Source organism: Neophocaena asiaeorientalis, unplaced genomic scaffold, assembly GCF_003031525.2.
Source record: "Neophocaena asiaeorientalis asiaeorientalis breed wild unplaced genomic scaffold, Neophocaena_asiaeorientalis_V1.1 scaffold2, whole genome shotgun sequence".
NCBI lineage: Eukaryota > Metazoa > Chordata > Mammalia > Artiodactyla > Phocoenidae > Neophocaena > Neophocaena asiaeorientalis.
In genome coordinates this window covers 103,772-128,156 of record NW_020172182.1, presented here as the reverse complement: position 1 = coordinate 128,156, position 24,385 = coordinate 103,772, and the positions used below count along the sequence as shown (strand labels likewise).

Genomic DNA, 24,385 nt, shown 5'->3' with positions numbered 1-24,385 from the left:
GCAAGCTTACTTTTTCAACAGAAATTAGCTGTCCATGCAGCTCAGTGCGATGAAGATGTGCAATACATCTGGACACCTCTGTGCTTGAAGACATAGTTACAATGCCATAGCACTTGGCCCCAGGACTTCGAGCATTTGTGACTACCTTTGCACTCAGAACCTGTAAAATGAGATTATACTTTAGAAAGTTTCACAACTTTATAACCACATACATTTCTAAATAGATTAAACTTCAGAATGAAGACTATTCAAATTAAAGGATATGTTCAGGATGTATAAATTCAGGATAAAGGATAAATTTAGGACATATATTATTCTATGATCACCATCTACCTTGCCTGTAAGTACTCAGTAAATGTTCAGGGGAACAATTTAAAATGTCAAAAAGCAATTTAACCTGCTTTTAGTTATTTCCTTTTTTTTCCTTTCAAATACATTGCCAAAACACAGTCACATCAATGAAGTAATGGCACAATTAACAAAAGCAAAGAAATAATATTTTCAATTAGATTTGGGTCAAAAATTCCCTATCAAAGGCTCACCCTGAATCTCTTAAAGATATTAAAACAAAAAGGGTTAAGTTCCTAGAAAGTGTCTAGATAAGTGTTAACACTTTTCTATAATGGGTCTTTCAAAAATAAAGAATCTGCCACATGTAAAAAAGCAACCTTAAAAATACACCCTAGGGCTTCCCTGGTGGCGCAGTGGTTAAGAATCTGCCTGCCAATGCAGGGGACATGGGTTCGAGCCCTGGTCTGGGAAGATCCCACATGCCGTGGAGCAACTAAGCCCGTGCGCCACAACTACTGAGCCCGCGCACCTAGAGCCCATGCTCCACAACAAGAGAAGCCATGACAACAAGAAGCCCGTGCACTGCAACAAAGAGTAGCCCCCACTCGCCGCAACTAGAGAAAGCCCGCGCACAGCAACGAAGACCCCAATACAGCCAAAAATAAAAACAAATAAATTAATTTTTAAAAAAAAACACCCTAAAAAGACACACTTCCCATCTATGTACTTTTAAAATGTATACCAATATAAAAGTGACAAATAATTTCAATTCTATAAAATGAATAAGAGAGACAAGGCAGGGGTGGATGAGTGAGAAGAAAAGCGAGAGAGAACAATGCAGTGCTGAATAAATAGGAACAGGGACGCAGTGTCAGGAAGAGGAACGTAAGGAATTTAGGAGGCTGTATGGTGTAGGTAGCTGGTAGCAATCAGCTTTTATCTCAACTCTGGGAAACACTGACTTGCCCCAACAACAGCTTAATTCTTAAGCCCGAGGTCCTTGTTATAAGTACATGGTTTCCTAATATAGTTTTAATCCTAACAAATGCCAACATCAAAATACCGTTTTTACAGCTCTAACAATAAATTGTTGAAAATAGAACCAAAACTACACCACAGCTGATCATGGGACCACAATTCTCAGTGTTCTGTATCTGACATCTACAAGAACCTCCTTAATGTGCAGGTAACTCTCTAATTAGAAGAAGAAAAAAAACTCCTAAAATCAATAAGATAGATTTTTGTAACACTCATTAATGGCTATTTACTGTTAATGGTCATTAATTTAATAAATATTTGAAAGCCTACCATGTGCACACATAGTATAGTAGATAAAGATCCCTGCTATCAAAGAGTTTACAGCAGAGTAGGTTATATACGATGTATCAATATACTGTACACTAAAATGTAAAGTAGAAAATAGTGAGTGCCCTAAGGGATGCAGATCAACTGCAACTTAATTCAACAGACATTATTTAAATATTCAATTCATTTAATCATTGACTATTTTTCTCTTCTGTTAGGGCTCCCCTCATATGCCAGAAAAAGTTCTCCTGATGAACCAACCACAGTAAAGCCTCCCTTTGCTAACACCCTGCACTCTTCCTTCACAGCACATATCAAAACTTCTGATTAAGTTTCACCAGTTTTACATTTTTCACCACCACTGTACTGGAATTTGTATAATGAGAAGGACCACATCAGTTTTGGGGTTTTTTCCCTCATATTCTATATCCCATTGCCTAATATTAATCTACCTATATTTTCCAGATGACCAGATCAGCCTCAGCAATTCTAGGTCCAAGAAATATCATGATGAATGTGATGAATCAAAATCCTTGGCTTAAATGGGCTCAAAATATGAGCTCTTAATAGAAGATTCCCAGGGCTCAGAGTGAGATTATATGATGAAACTCACCATTACTACAGAACTCAATAATTATGCCTGTAACAGTCCTAAGAGAGACAAGAAACTAGATTTTATATATACTGTTTTGAATATAACCTCTATTTAAAATGGAGATACCAGAAAGATGGATAAAAAGGTAAAAAGAATGTACCTTTCCATATTTGCCAAAGAGGTTCTTCAAATCAGCAGCTTTGGTATTAGAAGAAAGTCCACTAACCCAGATATTTTTAGTTGAGCTTCCACTGCTACCACTAGTACTACTTGTACTTCCTAGAATAGATTTAATATCAGAAGTTTAAGTATCTCAATTGGAATTTTTTAACACAATTATTAGGGCCATATTCTTCCAAAATTATAATACCCTCTAATGTTGATAATACAACTTTACTACATCAAAATCCTACACATCTATTATTAAAATCAAACACAATAAGAGATAATACAAACATGTCTGAACATTTGTACATTTCCTACTGCACGAATTTTAAGACAAAGTAGGCAAAAAAAATAAATTACATGTCTTGGACTTCTGCTGTTAAGCTCAATAACTTATACTCAACCACTGCACTGAATACAGGGAACCAGGAAGTAGTTATCTAGGAATGTACAGACTGCTTAATTACCTACATCTGTGGTGGGCTTTAGCTCCTGAGAAACTTGGGAGCGCAAAGGGAAAAGTCAAACAAAGGGATAAACTGTTTTCAAGAATCTGAATGTTTAATAACAAAGACTAGCCAACCACAGTTCACCTTCATTCTCTATCAGAGAAAGGGTAAGAGAAAGTGGGAATTACACGCAGCTGGATAACTCTGTATTTAAAAAAAAAAAAATCTTCTAAAATCACTTACAAAAATAAGATCAGAGACCTCAAAATCCTTTAGAATAGGTAAATGGTTATATGTATTATTTCTGCACTATTTCCATACACAAATTATGGTTTCATACAGATAAATGCCATTTCTTAAAATACAGGCCTGGTCAGTCATCCTTCAGTGCTTTACTTCAAATGTGCTATTATAAAAAAGGAATTTTCATTCATTTGACTTTACTTGGAAAACAACTCTTACCCACTCTAAGGGAAACAGTATCTAGGCAAACAAAAGTAACAATTTTTATAACTTTGCATTATTGGAGTAAAATGTTTAATGCTTTAAAAATTACAAGCCACAAGTTTTAGTTGAAGAACTATTGTCAGCGTACTTATGAGACAACACATGCCTGACTCAAATATTTTAAATATTAATGGTTGCTGCATCTGTGTTCTTAAGAAATGTAGTTATCAAGCGATCTGCTATGAAATGTTAACTGGAAGTTTATGTATCTTTTTTATTTTACCAGTAACATTTAGGCCCACGTACTTCTCTAACTACAGAGAGATGACAGGAAAAAGTTAACATTTAATTAAGACTACACTAGTCTTCTAAATTTAAAGGATAACATTTAATACATTTATTATATCTTATCCATTAACCAAACTGTAAGGAATGTGGGTAATGCAATTAATTAATTGTCAATTACTAAACCTATCACTAAAATTTCTAATTATTAAAATATACCAACAAAATATACTAAAAAAAAGTATAAGGAACACATTACTTTTTCAGGCACTCGAGGCATTTTCAGAATCTGTAGTACCTAAATGGTGTTATTTTCCCTTAAAATGCTTTTTTAGAACACAAGAAATATTTTTCAAGTATACAGCATATACAAGATGACACTAAAGCACATGACCAGGAGACAAACTGAGACTGAGACTTCCCAGTAACAAAAAGTAATCAAATAATGCACCTTTAAGCTCACAAAAATTAAAATAAAACTACTTTTCTACATTAAACTCTCATCAATGCAAAATAAGTCAAATAGGAAGTAAATTCCGAAGAATTAAAATACTGTATAACTGGCTATTAACAGAAGTGTGCCCTGATTTAAAGAATCAAGAAAGTAAAACCAAACGTTAGGAGACTGACTTTCTTTCAGCTCCACAAATACACACAAATACTGTTTATACCATATTTCCTACTAGACAGAAAGGGAAAAGACTGTGGTGGTGTACAGGGGTTAAAAGTGACTGCAATCAAAGATAAAATACTTGAAATTATAAGAAAACAAAATATCTGTTATATGAATATTCCATACAGATGCTTAGAACACAACGTAAAAAACACAGACCAAATATATTTTAAGCAAATTCATACCAGTTTACAAATTAAGTAATTAAGAAAGTAATGCTTTAATCACACTGAGAATTTGCTGTAATCTAACTCCATTGTTTACATAAAGGCCATCGAAAAATTTTAGTATGTCAATTTTTGAGGACTAAATAATGTCAAAGGAAACAAACCCCAGGCAATTATTACTTTTTAATGAAAATATGCAATTTACCACTGAAATAAACAGGGAAAGAAATCCATTACCTTTGTCATCTTTGGATGATGTCTTGCTGTCTTTAGATTCCTTTGAAGAGCTAAAGAAGCAAATCACCAGAAGAAAATTGAAAAAAAAAAAAAAAAACACAACAGAAAAAAACAAAAGAACAAAAATCGAACAGCTTGACATTGACTATATTTCAAATAGTGCTATTCATACAAATTAATAATTCCAAAGGCCTAGATTAGGTTATTTGATCAAATGATTCCCTTAGGATTCTTGGACTGATTTTCCCCAAGATGCCTGAAGATCTAGATTTTCTGACAATTCTATTCAGTGGATATATGGCCATCTTCTCCAGATTTCAGGACTGGGACTTGACTTCATTTTGTGTTCTTAGGACTGATAGTTGTTCATTAACCATCATCACAAGGATTTTTAAAAATAAAACACAAAAAAATTGTCAATTTGAAAAAAAAAAACAACAACAAAAAAACCAAATATATGCTGACAATTCGACAATGCAATCAGTAGGACACACTGCATATTACGAAGATCTTGAATTTTTTTTTAAAAGTAACTTATGACGATCAAAAATATTATAGGCAGGATCATAAGTACTAATTACTGTACATGGTCTTGAAGCCACCCCCTTAATGTAGAGTGATCTTATTGAATGCTGGAATTCAGTATCGTAAAGAACTGACATAGAAAAACAAACCTCTTTGCTTGACCAGAGGCCCCAGTAGACGAGGGCCCTTTCTTCAAAGTATCCTTTTCTTTGTCTCCAGATTCTGCTTTCTTAGAACTTTCTCTGGCTTCCTTCTCGACAGGATCACCCTTCACGCAGTCTTCCTTCTTACCATCTTTATGGTTCGCATTCATCTCATAATCCTTGCTTTCCTTCTCCGGGCTCTGTGCAATGACGTCCTGCCCATCTTTTGGCTTACTTGCTTCAGAATCTGTAATTTTCACATTTTTACCTGTTTCTAGGAGGTCATCACCATCAAAATCCAGAGTGATGGCATCTTCAGCCTGGATTGTGACCGAGATGTTGTCATCCTCAGCTTCTTTCACAGTCGTATTAGCTTCCATCTCTTCATGAGCTGTGTGATCAGCCTCAGCTAGGTTCCCTTCTGAAGGAAGAGGTTTAGATACTTCTTGTGTACCATCACCAGAACCTGCTATATCTAAGAGGATTTAACAGGAATAAATACGGCAAAACAAGAAGTTTAAACAATTTCATATTCATAAGCTAGAATAGGACCTAGAAAATATAAAGCCAGTTATTAGCACTGATGGAAGGTTAGGAAGAAAAACACAAGGGTATTAACTAACATAAACAATCCTTTACCCAGGATCACTTATTCTTCATGGAAAAAAATGATCTCTAAATACAAATACCAAATAACAAAAGTGAAGAAGTGGTTCCATCCTGAGGATACCAGCTCTTCATTTCTGGTTATAAGTTAATGGCATATGGAAGATTTTTTTCCTCCATGAGAGAGTGACAGATGTGCAGATTTGGTATTCAATGTTCAAATTATCTTGGGATTTAACTCTTGTGACCTTCATAACTCCAATGGTGACGTCTTGAAAGGTCACAGTCTGAGGATACCAATCGGTCTTCAAAGTATTCAGGGCCTCATCTTTTTCGCTCTTCTTATTCAGTTCTTGTGTAGTCCAGAATCACATGGAAAACTGCTACAGGAGGCTCCAAAGATGGCCTGCTCCATTAACGTTTAGGAAAGTGGTTATTTCCAGGCTTCATCCTGTCCAGTCAGTCCTGCAATTACCATCTTCAAAGATGTCTTGCATTCCCCCAAAATAGAAAGGCTTCGGGCATCTGAGATTTTCAGCTGGTAGCTTTACTTCATCATTTCTTCTAGGTTTTTTATTCTTTCTTGCTTAGAACCCTGTTCCATGTCCTTTCTAGTCCAAAGTAGGAGGATCCTTTGACGTCTTTCCAAGAACTCTTCCATAAACCTCATACTGACCACGTATTTTGCTACTGGTGTCCCTGCAATGGTATTGGATGAGATAGCTCTCCTAAACTACTGAAACTGTCAGAAGACTGTATGAAATTTCTCTAAGCAGCAAACAAAAAGTCAGTCTCCTGGTCACCCAACATTTTTAGGGCTAATTGTAAAATTAATTATCCATTACATACCAGGACTCCCAATAAGCACGTATGAGTTACTGCAGTGCCAGTCTTAAGAATGTAATCAACTTACCGTATGCTAGGAGTTATTTTTAAAAATAAATTTTAAATTGGGTTAAGTAAAAAATGGCATTGTCCACTACAGTAACTGATATGTACCATTAAGTTAGAACATATCTTTAAAGTGTTAAAAAAAAAATTAAAACCAATTGAAAAATAAAATCAAGGTGATACCTTAATTCACTAAGTTGATAAATTTGAAAATAAACTCATTTCAAAAATAAGATTTCAAATAAGGAATGTTTTCTTTTCACATAATTTACTGTTTTTCTAAACGTCACCAATTTTTAAACTCTACTTAGCATCAAACATACCTTTCTCATTTTCTTCTTCCTCACCATCCTGAAATTCAAAGAATAATCAAATGTAAAATGAATTCATTTAAAACTGGATTTCAGTAATAGTACAAGATCTATCAAGTTTGATTGCTGAATGATTTAATAATATTAGAGACGCCTATCACTAACAAATACAGGATATTCCAATCGGAACTGAACCAAAACACATTTACAGAAATGTAGCATATGTCTGGTATACATGATTTTACACAAGGAAACAGGCAAATCTGTCAATGATTATATCAACAATGAACTGGATTACTTAGTTTCACTACTCAAAACTAGTTTAAATAACCAGACTCTTACTCATATCAAAAAGCCACTAGGAATTCCCTGGCGGTCTAGTGGTTAGGACTCGGCGCTTTCACTGCTGGGCCTCGGGTCCGACCCTCGGTCTAGGAACTAAGATCCCGCAAGCCGTGAGGCGCGGGCCCCCCACCGCCCCAAAAAAAGAGGATGCAAAAAGATGCCAATAAAAAGCCTGCCCTGATTATTTTACATGACTCGGCTCAAAGGCACTCTTAGGGCATACTATTCAAAATGTACCAGAAAATCTAACATGAAAACATATACTTTTCAAGGGATGGAATGCATATTAATAAATAAAATAAATAAACAAAAAACACTCCCTTCTTAGGCATCTCAGAAGTAAGAATGACTACAAGAGTAGTTTCAAGTTCTTCATTTCTTTTTAATCTGTTAAAATGAATTCATAAGCTGTCTCATATACAATGGTGGTCAGCCACTTTAAAAATGGTATTTGTGCTAAGGTAATCAAAACAAGTAACACAATTTTTTAAATGATTGGCTTTAATTTTAAAATATGTGATATTTCAATTTTAAAATTTGTGACATCACGTAATCTAAAATTAAGCATGTGCTGGCTTGAAAACAAGAATAGCACAGAGGGGAAAATCTTTATTTACTCTACACCAAGCTAATACTACAAAAATAACTGAATTATAGCAAAATAGAAACAACATTTCCCAAAATTAAAGATCATAACAAATAAGCTAGTAATATGCATTATAATCTCAGTAATGGAAAAAAATTAAGGAATGTTTTAACTTATAACTTTTAAAATAAAAGCTGAGTAGAAGTAGATTGTTTTTAGTCAAGGTGGTGTGAAGCTACCGTACACGAAGCCTTAGAGTAGTGGTTCTCAAACTCTGAGTCTGTATCAGAATCCCCTGAGGACTTGGGATTGAGATTGAGATTGCTGAGCACCAACCCTAGAGTTTCTGATTCAAGTCTGGAGTAGGGCCTGGGAATCTGCATCTCTAACAAGTTTCAGTGACGCTGATGCTGGTCCAGGGACTACACTTTAAGAACGGTGCCTTAGAGCGACAGCCTAGCAGGGAAATTAGACTGAAGGCAAAACTGAACTGTAAACAAAATTTTAAATGCCGCATTAATCTTATAACACAATTTTAGATTCATATAAAAGCATGCATTCCTTAAAAATGTCAAATATTTTACCATATGCTCAAAATTAACATTTGGGTAACACACATATTTCTGAGAAGTCATTTTTAAAATATTTTTTCAACTTTAAGTTAACACATAAGTGCCCCAATTAGGGAATGACCAATTGTACTGCAAACTAAAGTAACATGAAGGAAACTGAAAACACTAAAACAATTAAGCCATAAGCTTAGGAAGTAAAATAGTCCAGAACAAGTAGATTACTGACTGACAGCAATATGAACCCTATTATTATATAAGTCCATTATACTGTGCTCTAATAAGCTCCTAATTGTTATGCTGGAATTTAGTTTTAATCATTACATTTCTAATGTGCAACATCCGGAAAGGAAAGAAAAATGCTTTAGCTTGGGTGGAGTGGTAGGCAGTGGCAGCAAAGGAAGGATGAGTTATGCTGGAATTACTGATAAGTCTTTTTCTCCCAAACTCTTTTAGTCATTTATCTCAGAGGGATAAATAAACTGGAATATCTCAACTTTTACTTAAAAGCAGAATAAAGTAACTTAAAGAATGCAACTTGCCTCTCCTTTATCTACCTGTGATACAACAGCACACCACTTCCAAGATATTGTTTTAGAGATGCAATATTGATATGTTCAAGAAAAAAAAATGGCCAAAGTATTTGCCATTTTAAAAAAAGTAAAATTTTTAAAAATACTGTGATGTAAAAATCTTTCTGCCAATTAGAAATGTTATTTCTAGCTGCTAAAATAATTGGTAAGGTTTGCCTTACTTTGCTCAAGAGTTTTTAGGTATCTATCCTAATTACTCAACAGGTCTTCTGAAGGGTTTCACAACTTTAGTTTCTCAAAATAGTAGTAACACTAGCCTTATTACATATACTTAAATGTCCCTAGGAAAGGAGTCTGAGCCAACTTCCAGAAAACAAACTGATTACAATGGGAGTGAAGCACAAAAACAACTAGGGTTAGTAGAAAACATGAGCCACACACTCGTGCATATTTGCGTTATTGTTCAGTATGTGCAGTAAACATAGCACTCACTACTAAGGTTAAACCATTCCTTACAATAAAGAAACAAACCAAGAAATACAAGAAAGACAGTGGAAATTTTTCCCTGTAAATGATATATAGGCACAGACGTGACATGTACCTTATTTGAAAATCATTTTCCTCCACTGAAAACAGATGTTTTTTCAGAATAAGGAATATGGTAAATAAGTAACCACAATGAAAAGCATCCTTTTAAATTAACTACTTTTTGTGCTAATCTTGAAAAAATGTATTTCACATACGAAAATGAAAACAAATGTCTATAATGTTCATGCTGTTTATCTTTGTAATGGGATCTACAACCCTTAAGTCAAATGTGAAAATTAATACAGAAAGCTTCTCTATTTTTATTTCATTCTAGGAGCAGCAATGACTCGTGAGAGATAAAGACAAGCCTAGGACTTGTTTTTCAGTTAACAGTGTTTACTATATACCCATTCTATTACCTTCCCCTAGGTTAATCTTGTGATACATGTACATATATGAACCAAGTAAGAAGACCTCTTCTGGAAGGCCTCCTTTCCCCTGACTTGTATATAAACACTGTATTCAGTCTGACTAATTTACAATAAACCTTCAAGATAACCCTAAACCTTCTACCTGCTATCTATCTGGCAATACCCTAAAGACTGTGGGAAATACAAAATACCTGGCACATAATAAGCACTTAACAAATATTTGTTGAATGAATTTACTGAATAAATGTAGTGTAAGACACTACTGTTTTTAGGTGGAGGGACTGAACTAACTGCAGCACTGTGTAAGTACAATGGAATTCAGAAAACAACAATTACAAGTGTGGAGTCATTTAGTTAAAAGAATACCAGACTAGGCACCATGAGACGTAGTTATTTATTCTGTCTTTACCACTAAAACAGTTTTACTCTGTGGTAGTGTCATCTACCTAGGTGAATTTTACCTATAAAACAGAGATAACATATGACCTAAATAGGATATATAGAATTAAATAAGATAAGGGGTGTAAAAAGTTCTCTGTCAACAGTAAAGCACTACATGAGAGAGAGCTTTATGGAAGAGACAGAGATAAGTCTGGCTTTGAGAGGTATGTAGACTTCGTATGACAAAAAAAGGGAAGGCCCTTCAAGTTAATGACACATTAGGGGCAAAGGCAAATGGAAAAAGGAATATACATGATGCAATCATAGAAGATTGACAAGATTGACACTAGAGGAAATTTTTAAGAATTAAAGCATTACCAAATACAAACATTTTGGAGAAAATTTTCCAAACAATTCTCAAGTAACTGATACCTTCAAGCAAGTAAAACAATACTACAAGTAACCACTAACTACACATGCACTATGTGCCAGGGTATATGATTGATCTTCACATCACTCTAGCAGGTAGGACTTACAATGTTCATTTTACAGACATAGAAATTGACTAAGAAAACATGCCCAAACTCACAATATTATAAGTAACTAACAGAATGCAAACCAAATTCTACCTGGTATGACAAACTGCTTAGAGGCTAACACCTGAGAGCTAAAGATTTAAGCTTCAAGTCAAAGCCTGAAGACTGGCTTTAAATAAATATATCGCTATACAAAGGCACTGCCTATTTACTTATATTTTTAAAAACAAGTGATAAAAGGATAAATCCTGAATTTTAGAAAGTTCACCAATAAAGGGACGGGTGAAGGGGACTTTTTGGAATATATCCTGTCTTTTAGATTTGACTTTGGAACCATGTAAATATTTTAAATAATTATAAAATTAAATTTAGAATTATAACTTTTTATTTTGAAATAACTATAGACTCACAAGAAGTTACAGATTAAATTTTTTAAAAAACAATACTTAAACATTGAAAATAAAATGAAACAAGTCAACCTAAATATGTATTAGTTGGTGATCATACAGAAGACTAGTCTAAAACACAGTGATTTGTTTGTTCCTAGAGGGGTACATCCTTAGGAGAGACAACTGGGGAGAAAAACCTTAAATTATTTTCAGAAATCACACTGGTGGCGGTGTTGGTATTATCATTCTAGGACTATTGTATATACACTGTGAGATAAAGAAAATAATTAACTTAGAAGTATCCTTATGAACTCAAAATCTATTTTATCTTAGAAGTAAAAACCAACAAAAACAAGCAAACAAAAAACACATTCTCTAGCACTGTACATTGAAAAGGCCTAGAAAACATGAATAACCCAATGGCAATGAATACCCCTACCATGGAGATTATTGTCTTGAAATACCATTTACCACTAAAAGGAAAAAATGGCTAATTACAGGTCTGGAGCAGGAAATGGAACATCTTTACCAGAAAGCACAGAAGCAAAGACTACTAGGATCATGTTGAAAGGACTCAAAAGCCAACTTGAAGAGGTTCTCACTGGCTACAGATGGGACAATTTGAGCATTAATAAGGATAATAACTACAATGGACTGAAATACATTAAAAATATTTAAGTCCATGAGTTCAAAATGAAACTATGGGAGAAAAAGAAAAAAAAAAAAAAGAACCTCATTAGTCACTACTGGAGATGCTCATGAACCAGCTCATTATTTTGAAAATCGGTAAATAAAAGAAAAATAATCAAACATATATCCCGCCTTTCTTTGTAAATGGTACCACGGGGTAACCAAATAGCAGGTGAGAAGTTTCTCTTTCCAAGGAACATTCCAGCTAACAAATAAAGAAAAAAATGACAGAATTAGAATATCACCACTTTGATCTCCCTAAATAACCAGTGCAGTATGGATCATCAATGATTGGTACCATCACCAAGAAGATACAGTCAAACATTATGTGTATCCAAATAGAAGAATACAACACTACCTGGAAATTAGCTGTATGTCTTGCGGGGATGGAGATGGGGGTGCAGGAATCAGATAGTAAACCTCTGGATCCTATAACCAACTTACCAACTTACAGGAAATACAGTAAACAGAGTTGAACGAATCCATAGGAATGTAATCAGCAAAATATAGACTTTGGAAGCTCTATGACTTGTCAAACTATGCTAGATGCTCTTTTTGTAAATATTTTTATTGAACCTGCCATCTCCATTCATTTACCTAATGTCTGTGGCTGCTTTCACACTACAATGGCAGAGTTGGATAGCTGTGACAGACCATATGGCCCACAACGGCTAATGGCCTTTTCTACCTGGCCTTTTAAGAAAAACTTTGCCAACTCTTGTTCTATAGGATAAACAACTCAATTTCTTTAACAAATAAGATAGTAGGGGAAAAAAGATGGAGAGAAAACCTAGAGATTAAAAGAGGCCTAAAAGACATTTCAATCGATCACAATGTCTCGATCTTATCTGTATCTGGATTCAAATAAAACCTGTTTTTTAAAAAAATTTTGGACAACTGAGTAATTGAAGATATTAAAAATCGTGTTTTAGGAGTAATAATGTAAAAAATAAAAGAGTTCTGAAATTTTTACATACTGAAATTTTTAAAGTGAAATACGATGTCTGGAATTTGTTTCAAAATAATCCAGAAAAGCGGAAGTGAACAGAGGTATAGATGAAATAATACTGCCCGTGAATTGATAACAGCAGAAGCTGTGTGATGAGTACACTCTATGCAGTATTCCTTAACACACGTAGTAAGACAATACATTCATTAGTCATGTTTAGAAGCAGCAGATCATGATGGAACTCAGATACATTCATATATATTTCTAGATATTCCACTATACATCATTTAGGAAGAGGAAAAAGGTCATTTTACTTAAAACTTCTCTGAAGATGTAACCTTCCTTTTGATATGATAAAGCAAAACTTGCCCCTTGATGAGAAGTATATGTGTTATTTCATTCTCAGGATGGAATGGGAGCAAGGCCAAATCTAGCCCATAAAAATTTGCAAAAATTAGAAAAAGGCACTCATTCCTTAAGATACTTCTATCTGTTAAATTTCTACAATAAACATATAATCTATTATGAGAATGGGGACCCTTAGATGTGATGCTTTCACATAGTCACAACCTGTGCAACTGTAAGAGAGGCCCTTGATGAAAATTAAAAAACTCATTGCCAGAGAATATGAAGAGTTCAACTTTACCTTTTTGCAAATTAGTAATCTATAAAAGGTACTCCTCCCATCTGGGAGTTGATCTTCCTCATCTACTTTCCATCATTCAGAAATGAATGCACCTGAGGATAGTATGGGGGACAAGTCTACAGACTTTCGGAGTCCTAATATTTCCTTCCTGAATATTCCAAATTACCAAAAACATTTCTCCCAGGAATGCAATTTCTCCCCATTGCAATAAACACAGAGAGCCAATGTATAGCCTCACCAGCATTTCAAAGGCAAGAGAGCTGCAGGAAAGAAGGCATGACCAGAGGCAATCAGCTAAGCAGTCTGTGAATATACGCCCCATTATACACTCTTCCAGTAAATATTAGAATGAGGAAAAAACACAGCTGGATCACTATTTTTTCTAAATCTCGTAAACAGAGGGAATCCCTATCTCTATTTGAAAGTATACTATTTAAAGAGGGTACATGAACAAGGCATTCTTGAGTACAGATATGAGAAAAAGACAAAGGATAATTTTTTAGTAGAGAAATTGAGCTATAAATGTGTTTATAGCATCTGTACGTCGTACTTTAAAGTGTACACTATGCGTATCACATATACCAAAAACAAAATCTAATACAGAATAGAAGAGTTGTCATTTTCTACACACACATACATACATACATACCCCAAGTAAATTAATTGAACAGAGATTCTTATCATTTTTATACTATGCCCATCCTAGGAGTGTTAAATTAACAAAATTCTAAAGCTTTGAAAAGGATATTAGTACTTTTAAATGATTTATTTTATACCAAAGTGACCAAAAAAAATCAAGGAGTGTGAAGGCTTCCCAAAAGACTGGTAACTAGTCATGTTTTATACAAAGGATAGACTGTTTTTATTTTTATTTTGAAAATGGTAGGAACGTTGTTGTAAAAACTTCCAATTACCTCTATGGCAACAGAAATTTCAGCTGCCACTTTAAAGTATTTTGTATATACCACATAAGTAACTCAGTATTAAATTTAAGGCAATTTTATGAATTAAAGAATTATGAAGTCAAAATAAGATTCCTTTTCCAAGCCCTTCCACCCACAATATCAAATTCATAGGACTAAATGTAAACTTACTTGGGCTGTTAGAAAGGTATCATCTTCACCTTCTTGAGCTTCAATTTCCTAAGTAAAAGGGTATACAATAGCTTTGCTTTACAAAATATCTGGGTAACATGAGAATGCTTTTATGCTATACCCGATTATCACTTGCCTCATGTTCTGTGCAGGGTCTATGGATACCATGGGTCCTAAGTCAATGCTTAATAATTCAGGCTATATTTTTTATGCCAACAGAAATGCTTAGTCACATTGATAAAAGAATTAGAAAAATGTCCTTCATGAGCCCTTCATTTATTAGGCTAGGTAGAACGAAGTGTTCTAAGTATGAATACTGACCCCCTAATCCCTTGATTTTCTTAAGATGTACTAACACACTTCAAAGCAGGACAAATGATCTATTTCATTCAAAGAAAAGATTTAAAAATTATATGCTTTTAAGTTAAAACTTCATAAGTAATTTCCCCACCCTTGATAACAACCAAATAAATGCAAACTAGTCTTTTATATCTTCTAAAGTAGTAAAAACAAAACAAACCAAAACTACCACCTTATAATGTTAGCAAGGTCAGAGTTAGATTGGTACACTCATTCATAGCAGGGTAGTAAACAACTTAAATATCCCAAATTAAAGGAGTAGCTATTAGACACATAGAAAACAGTCTAATAAACTGTGGTGTAACACAAGAATTATGAAGTCATTATGATATGCTATGTGAAAATATTATATAGAAGAGCAACTTATAGCATGATAACTACTAGGTAAAAATATATACATATGTGGAAGATAATAAGCAAAAATAAAAGGGTCATCTTAGATGGTAGGAGTCTGAGTGATTTATAAATAACTTTAAATATATATTTTTTTAAAGTTCTGTGACTTTCACATTGAACTAGAAAAATACGTTTTTATTATTTAGTACTTAATTTAACTGTGTCACGTTTTAAAAAAAACTGGCTAAAGACCTGACTTTCGATGTCCTCTTTTTCTATATCTTCTATTGCTTCTGCCTCTATTAATTCATGAGCTCTCTTGTTCTCTTCTGCAGAAAGTAACTCCTTGGAATGCACATTTTCTTCTTCATTTTCACCAAATTCTTCAGAGTCCTTTAGTTCGTCATTTCCGTCTTGTTCATGTGCCTCTTGATGCTCCAATTCACAGTCCTTTTAATGGTAAGAAAATTTGGTACAACTCGAGGCAAAGTACTATAGGCTGTCCACCAAACCTTTTTGGTAATTTACATCTCTAAATGTTTTCACTTTTATCATATTTTGACATTATTCCCAAAGTCAAAGTTCAATCATTTTATAGGACACACTAACTGTGTCTTTAAAAATAGAGGGGGTCTAAAACCAAGGTCATTAAACTACGCATCTGAGTTCCCAAATCTCTTACACTGAAATACATACACACTAACTGGATTGCTCTCAAGTTCCAGTTGTTTAATATTTACCAAATCACATATTTGTATGAGCCATCCTTCAAGACACGGCTTCAAAGAAATGACTTCTTTTCTCCACATGTCAGTTTGATTTAACTTCAAAGACCACGGAAATCTTACATACGATAATATAAAGTTTATTTCCAATTAATAATAAGGAATCCCAACTGTTACACCAATGTCTGTTCTTAGAAAATATGCAAATAATTAATCTAAATGTATTAGCTTTGAAATCTACCACTATGCCACAAAGCCGATTAAGCAGGGGAACATAGGTTGGGATTGCCTCTGTGAAAGAATATCTGTTTGCCCTTCAAAGTTTAAGGATACAAGGGTACCTCAGTAGAAACCAAGAAAAGCAGCAATATGCCTAGTTCCCTCTTTGATTAACTGCAGAGAAAGGGTTGAAAGCAATGAACATCCCTTCCTCCTTTCCTATTCTCATGGTACATCTAGCAGATTTAACAAAAAGTTTCTGAGTTAAAAGGGGAAAAGTGCAGGGGTATAACTATTAATCATTCATAGCTGAACTGCAATGAGTGAATAGAAATTTCTGGTGGGCACCAAGAAGAAATACGATTGTTTTGGAATACTGAGTGCTTGGGGAGCAGGGCGTCTCTGGGACAGAGGTTTAACCAGCTTCACTACCTATGGGTGGAGGAACATAGGGGATTGAAAATGGAGTAGGTGGTTGGTTATATGATGGTGGAAGAATAGGTGCAAAACAAAAGAAAATCACAAGGGAAGTCACTGAGGGTACTTCATCTACTCTGAAGTGCCAACTTTGACCATTCTCCTCACCTATAAGTAGAAGTAATTCCTATAGTATTCATGTATCTAAGCAATAGGTGATATTTACCCACCACTACTGTATAAATTCCAAAATTGCCAACTCTGAGAAACAGGGAAAGCATATTCACTTAATTTCTATCAAATTCATCACATACGCGGATACTTCCAAAGGGAAAAAGAAATATAAAGAGAGTGAAGATATATTTAAATAGTATTTTTTTAAAAGCTCTTTTGTTCTTCTAGACATTATGAGACCAGGTTCATTTAATAATTACACAAAGGCATCCTCTGCAGTACATATAAGAGACAGCAATATTACATCTCGTAATGTTTCAAACGACTGAAACATTTTTATGAACTGAAGAGCTGAAAGGAAGTTAGAAATGTGAAAACTAAAAGGGTTTTTACTAAGTCACAATGCTTTTCCAGCTTATGGGTAATTTTGGCTTAATCATGCACTCACTAGTGAAGATAACTAGAGAAAATAAGAGCAAAGGAACAAACCTAATGGAAGATATACCACAAGGATAAAAGAACACAAAGACTGAAGAGTTCTTAAATGCTCAAACGAAAGCTGGTTACAGACATGCAATCATCAATTTTAATGGATCCCTGAGCAAACATTTCCTAAACTATCTGACTGCAGGGCTAACTCCTCAACCAAACATCTCTTTCTCTCTGTGCCTGCCCTCAAAGTGCAAGATACAAAGCGTTGAGATGCATGGTGCTGTGTGGCTTGTGTGTGTATAACGTAGGGAGGGTAGAGAGCTAGACCATAGGAGAGATGGGTGGGTGAATGGACATGAGCTGGCTTCATGGTGGAGCACACAGACATCTCAAGATGTTATGGCAATATGGCCTAACTGTACACAGAAGATGGAAATACATGGGGTGTAAATGTACATAATTTAAGAGGAACTATGCTCATTAAATAACTCCTGCAAATGCCACACTACCTAAGATCTAATGATCAGTAAATAGCAGATCACACTTCATTAAAATGAAAACAAACAAACAAAAATCTAACTATGATTAAAAATAACAGTAATATAGAACTGCCACAACCTCAATTAAAATTAAAATACTTCATATTTCTGGGTGGTCAGTTTTAAAGTACATTCTTTTTTAGCCAATAAAGACCTGGCTTATCTTTAAAGGGCAAAACAAATTTCTTAATCTGATCTTCACCAAGTAGCAACACATCAGCAACTCTCTCCATTTTAGGGACTACATTTTTCTAAGTTCTGTTTGTTATATACGAAAGCTAATGCGATGGGCAGTACCTTGTCCAGGAACTAAGATAACAATTGTCCTGTAGCTGTTCCTCTGGCCCCTATGTCTCAGATTTCTACTTAAAGGCTCGGACAAACATTTTTTGCTTTGTCTCATTTAACTAAAGATAAAGTTATTTATTATATTTCTCAACTATGAGAATTAATAAGATTGACAATATTACATAAGTCTCTATCATTATTTTACCTATTTCAGTGTCTATTGTTCCAGTAAAATGCATGAATTCATCATGCAAAATGCTAGGCTCAAAATAAACATCTTAACCTGTGTAATTAACACTTTACCTTGACAAAAGCATCATCTTCCACAGAAGCATCTCCACTCAACTCATCTGCTTCCTGTTTTTTACCTGTGAAAGAAGGAAAATGGGCTAACAACCAATATTTTATTACTTTAAAAGCAAAGAACATTCAGAGAAGTTTACCCCGAGGTACCACTCTCCACTCCCAAATCACCTGACAAAGCTAATGCCAACTGCTTATAAACCACCTGGCCACAGCTGTCCCAAACAAAAAAAAAGCTTTATTAACAATGTCATGCTGTTTCATTTCACTAAAATAAACTGTACAATTAATCCTACATATGAACCCATCATCTTAACCGACTTGACATATGAGGTACATTTTTTACACCACTCAAATTCTCTACCTCCAATTCTCCCGGAAGTAGCAGCACCTTTCAACAGTTCTCTCCTAATTGTATACATAACCAGACATCTGATAGCTAAATTCAAGACTCATATTCCCCATAAAGCCTTCCCTAAGTTCTCCTTGTCAACAAGCTTTCTCTAAAATAAAATTCTCACACTTGACACCTCACAATCCATCAGCTGATTAGATATTGCCTTGTACTCTCAAGTACATCTTGCTTCACCACTTAAAAAAATACCTTAAGTACAGTGACTGCTTTTATGCTTATTTTGTGTCTCTCCAAAGGCCTAAATATAAATAGCGCTGGGTGCGTAACATAATGACTGATTTAACTGATTTAAGGCAAGTAGGAATTACTTCAGACCAAAAACTGTTAAGAGCTTCTAGATAGACTACAGCCCTCCCTGACCCAACCCTCATCTTCAAAACTTTGCAAATTGGTGGTTGGAATTTTAAAAATGTTTTAAAACCACATCAGAAAAAAAAGTTTTCCACAGAGCCAAAGCTAAAAGTTTGTGTTTTCAAGCTAGCCCACAAAAATCTACTAATTAAATAACCCATAATGTATCAGAAATGCTGTAAAAAAAAAAAAAAAAAAAAAAACACAGCTGCTAAAATTTTACTATTAAATTTTTAAAAAAAAAAAAAAAAAAAAAAAATCACAGCTGCTAAAATTTTACTATTAAATTTTAAAATTTTTATTGATTTTGAGATGTTAATGATTCTTTCCTGAGGCTAACTAATCAACTTTTCCTTTGCGTAAAACAGGAGTTGCCATGTCTCAAGCTTCCATGACCCCCAGAGTAGAGGGTTTAGTTGTGAGGTAACTGTAAGAAAAAAGTTAGGATGCCTCCCTTTCCCATGTCTCCTCACCAGCTCCTATCTTCCATCTACTCCCAATTTGAAATCCTTTCCATGAATGAGAGATAAAAAGTGAAACAAGGGCTTCCCTGGTGGCGGAGTGGTTTGAAAAAAAAAAAAAAAAAAAAAAAAAAAAAAGTGAAACAAGATACTGGTCCTTTCCAAATATGTGAAAAGATTAAGAGTAAAGAGTTTTCTTTTATCCACTGAGGTAAAAGAGGTCTTCATGTCCCTGAGGGCTTGTGTGAATCAAAAGAGAAACAAAATGTTGAGCTCAGTGGTATTTATATTTTAGAGAAAATACAAATTAGAAGTTACTATAAGGGCAACAAGAGAGCTGTTCCTTCCTTACAAAAGAAAACAGTATATCAGGTGAGAAAGAGCTCACTAAATTGTTTTATCACGTTTAGAGAAAGTTCCATAATACAAAAACTTTAAAGATGCTACCTTTGAGAAGAAATAAGCTTTTTAAAACTATAGGATTGGGACTTCCTAGTGGTCCAGTGGTAAAGAATCTGCCTTCTAATGCAAGAGACGAGGGTTTGATCCCTGGTCAGGGAAGTAAGACCCCACACGCCACGGGGCAACTAAGCCCACATGCCACAACTACTGAGCTGGCGCGCCACAGCTACTGAGCTGGCACACCTCAACTAGAGCCCGCGTGTCACAAACTACAGAGCCCATGCACCACAACTACAGACCCCATGGCCCTGAAGCCCATGCACCACAACGAAGAGCCACAGGGCTCAACGAAGATCCCGCGTGCCGCAACTAAGACCCAATGCAGCCAAAAATAAATTAAATAAATAAATAAAATAAAACTATAGGATTCCACCCCCCAACACACACACCACCAAATAACCTATAGAGTTTTTGGGTGAACTTCAGATCATTTGCAAATATTATTTACTCTTTACAAATATAAAATGATTTACAATTTGCAAAGCGCTTTATTTTTTTTAAATTTATTTTATTATATTTTATTTTTGGCTGCCTTGGGTCTTCATTGCTGTGCACGGGCTTTCTCTAGTTGTGGCGAGTGAGGGCTACTCTTCGTTGCAGTGTGCGGGCTTCTCACTGCGGTGGCTTCTCTTGTTGCGGAGCGCGGGCTCTAGGTGTGCAGGCTCAGCAGTTGTGGCTCACGTGCCTAACCGCTCTGCAGTATGGGGGAATCTTCCCAGACCAGGGCTCGAACCCATGTCCCCTGCATTGGCAGGTGGATTCTTAACCACTGCGCCACCAGGGAAGTCCCGCAAAGCGCTTAGAAAAAAAAGGTCAACTGATTTTTCCTAGCACCCCATGGTATATAGAGCCGGTAATCACAATTTTACAAAAGAGAAAATGAACCCAAGGTTATACAGCTTGCCCAAAGCTAGTAAATGGCATTGTCAGAACTGGAAGCCAAGGCTTCTCTTTTCCAGTCTTAAATTCTTTCCACTTCATCTTACTATGACCTACTTAAAAGACATTATTCTAGTAAGCAGTGGTTAATTAACTCAATTTACAGATACCATCTTTGAAATGGCAGCCCTCATAATAATGACAAGCTACATATACTATGCACATTCCATGGTGAGTTTCACTTGCCTTAGTTTACTTAAAGGAAAACCAAATTACACTACATCAACCAAAACAACAACAGCAGTCACTACCACTGCTTAAGCAGCTTCCACAGTGCAGACACTAGGATAAATGCTTCATGTGCATTAATGCATTTATTTTATCCTCTTAACTAGCCCCATTTTACAAAACAGGAAACTAATGCTGAAAAGTTAATCAGATTACAAAGTTAGTAAGGGTAGCGCTTCAGTTTAATCCCAGGCTTATTCCCACTCCTCAAAAACCACAAAACCATTGATGTTCAAGGAGCTACAATGTGCCAGTTGTTAAAAATGTTATCTCTTTTAGCATGAACACAGGCTCCACAAGCCACATCCATAAAATTTTAAAATGTGAGAGTCACAGAAATTACGTAACTTGCCCCACGACAAACAGGCAACAAGAGGCAGAGGTACACAAAAAGGTCCAAGTTTGCTATCCCTTATTGTTTTTAACAGATGTATCACATGAAAGCACTGGACACAATGTGTCATAAGCTTGTAAGCATAAAAACCACAAGGAGGAGATTTTCAAACATACAGTGATGAAACTTTAATAATAACCTGATAGGTACACAATATTTAAGAAAACTGACATTTCACACACTAGTTTTTGACTCCTCTCATGATCTGTAACTCTGCACTTGTTTACACATGATGAATTAGAAACTATACTGTAATTTCTTCCTTTATGAAAAAAAGTATCACCCCTCCACCATACAAAAATAATTCACATCTTAAAAAGCTATGATGGTCATCATCCAGCCCAGAACCTAGTACAATGCTATATAATAAGCAGATACTCAAGCATTATATATATCCTGACTGATAATGGTGTAGGTTATAGGTTGGATGCTAGCAGTAAACAAGGTCTGGATTTCTATTCAGAATTTCTATCAGCCCTCACTGGGACGAAGGTGTAAGACGTGACATGCCAGTCAAACTAGCACCATGTGCAACCCCATCCTGTCAGTAAGGACTGTAAACTCCAACTTTAACGATGTTACAAAGTACATCGACAGATTCCTAACTTTTATGATGTCACAGATAAGAAATAACTTAAAAGAAAAATCAAATCCCACTTAATTCAACAAGCACCACCAGCTTAGGCACATTTTTGTACAGTCAGTAATCGTTTATACCCCATATCCCATTTAAGCCTGTGCTATGAAAGCTCCTACAACAAACTAATAAATGAATCTTTTGTCCTTCAGGGAATCTGGCATATACCACAGAAATGGGAATTGGTCCAAAGCAAAGTAGCACCACCAGGATGAGGAAGCTAACTGAAAGTGCAATGTAGTCGGAAGCCTAACTTTAATGCTCTGAGGAACAAAACTAGAAAATAAACTGAGTAGTAAAGATAGTCTGAATAGCGAAATAAAAACTGGAAGCAAAATTACTTATCACATCTCAAACTATCATAGTAGTAACATATAGTTATTTTGAAATTTCACTGCAATGATTTTAGGGTCAAAAGTAAAATGGTAAAGTAAAAATGTATACACCAAAGGAAGACGACACTAGAATACCTCCTTAATTATGCAGCATTGTTTTTATGGGTCCACAAATCCTTAGTGAAACCACTGGGGTCAGACATGTTTCAGAACTGTCAGATTTTAAGAGAGTACAATAGTGTCTATACCATTTTTTAATTTAAACCTCCCAGTGGCTTCTGGAACAGTTTCTCTCAATCAATCACGGAAACACTTGTGCAATGAAATATATGAATATTAACATCAATTAGGATAAATCAAGACTATAAGTAGCCTCACTTTTGCCACCAAACTTAAGAAAAAACTTCATTTTCAGAATGTTTGTATTTCAGAATTAACAATAAAGAATTTTGGATGGCAATTTGGTTTTCTTCTTCAAAGGTAAACTGGTCCTTACAAGGTTTGGTAATTTTCCTTTTCAAGTTCAGAAATACCTCCAGAAACAAAATGAAACAAAAAATCCACTTAACAAGTAGATTTTAAAGTAATTTTGCTAAAAAAATTTTGTGGCTGAGTAACTTTTCCCCTAAACATTTACAGAAGCTATGAAACATAGAAAATGTTCAGTCATAAAATTTCTGTGGATAAGAGGGAGGAAGACTCAGAGACCAGGCCAAACTGAACAACACTGATGTTTCCAGCAACAACCTCTCCTCAACTGTATGAAATCTTAAAATAATCGCGTACTATGCCTTGTGTTAACCATTTGCATATGTGTTTTAGTCTCTCTTCTATTAAAATGGTATTTCACTAATGAAATCAGTTTTCTAAAAGGCTCTGCACACTGTCCTAAACATAGCAGTCATCCAATAGGTCATTTTATTATTTTTAAAAAATCTACCATAAAGATATTTCATACTCATTATAATAAAATAAATCTGGAACACACCAAATGTATATTTTTAAAAATCTCTTAACTGTGTCATCTAAAGACAACCAAACTGAACATCCACACACACTTGTGAGCATTTGCACAAGACTTTAAAAGGCAGCAAGAATGTAACTTGAGTTCTTAAAGGATTACTTTTCTATCCTATCAATAAAAAGAAAATAGCACTGCTTAGCTCAGCATTATTGTGAGCATCAAATAAAGCAATGTGAAAGTGTTTTGAAAACTGTAACAGAGAACTAATTGCAAACTGACAGGCAGAAAGAGATGAATGAAAATGATGCTAAGTTTTAAGCAGTAATCTAGAGCAGCCAGTGGTTCTTACCCTAGCTGCATGCGAATCACCTGGGGAACTTTTAGAAAATACTGATTCCTGGGCCCCCAACACAGTAACCAAAACCAACTCTCTGGGGGGCAGGAGCCTGGTATCTGTATTTTTAAAAACTCAAATGACTCTAATGTAGAGCAGACTGAGCATGACTGAAGAAGTTGGAGAAGAATATAAAAGGTTACCGTTTTCAGATTCTCCAGACTAGAAAAAATTTAAGTTCTACCTACCTTCAACAAAACACCTTGAGTGGGTATGAACCGGTATTAATTCTCGACAAGGTTAAA

At 35.0% G+C, this 24,385-nt stretch overlaps 1 protein-coding gene across 11 annotated transcripts in view; it reads right to left on the bottom strand.

Moving 5' to 3' along the window:
- SLTM (SAFB like transcription modulator) overlaps positions 1-24,385 on the bottom strand; it is a 44,617-nt gene that overhangs the window by 14,064 nt on the left and 6,168 nt on the right. The window contains exons 3-10 of one of the 11 annotated variants that reach the window (XM_024761335.1): positions 18,561-18,625; positions 15,716-15,913; positions 14,768-14,815; positions 7,103-7,130; positions 5,289-5,529; positions 4,615-4,664; positions 2,352-2,470; positions 11-160 (exon numbers count right to left, since the gene is read on the bottom strand). In XM_024761335.1, the coding sequence (XP_024617103.1) occupies positions 11-160; positions 2,352-2,470; positions 4,615-4,664; positions 5,289-5,529; positions 7,103-7,130; positions 14,768-14,815; positions 15,716-15,913; positions 18,561-18,625 (899 nt within the window). Of the gene's footprint in view, positions 1-10; positions 161-2,351; positions 2,471-4,614; positions 4,665-5,288; positions 5,758-7,102; positions 7,131-14,767; positions 14,816-15,715; positions 15,914-18,560; positions 18,647-24,385 lie in introns of all 11 variants that reach the window. The other 10 variants (XM_024761276.1, XM_024761295.1, XM_024761270.1 and 7 more) reach the window with 10 other exon arrangements.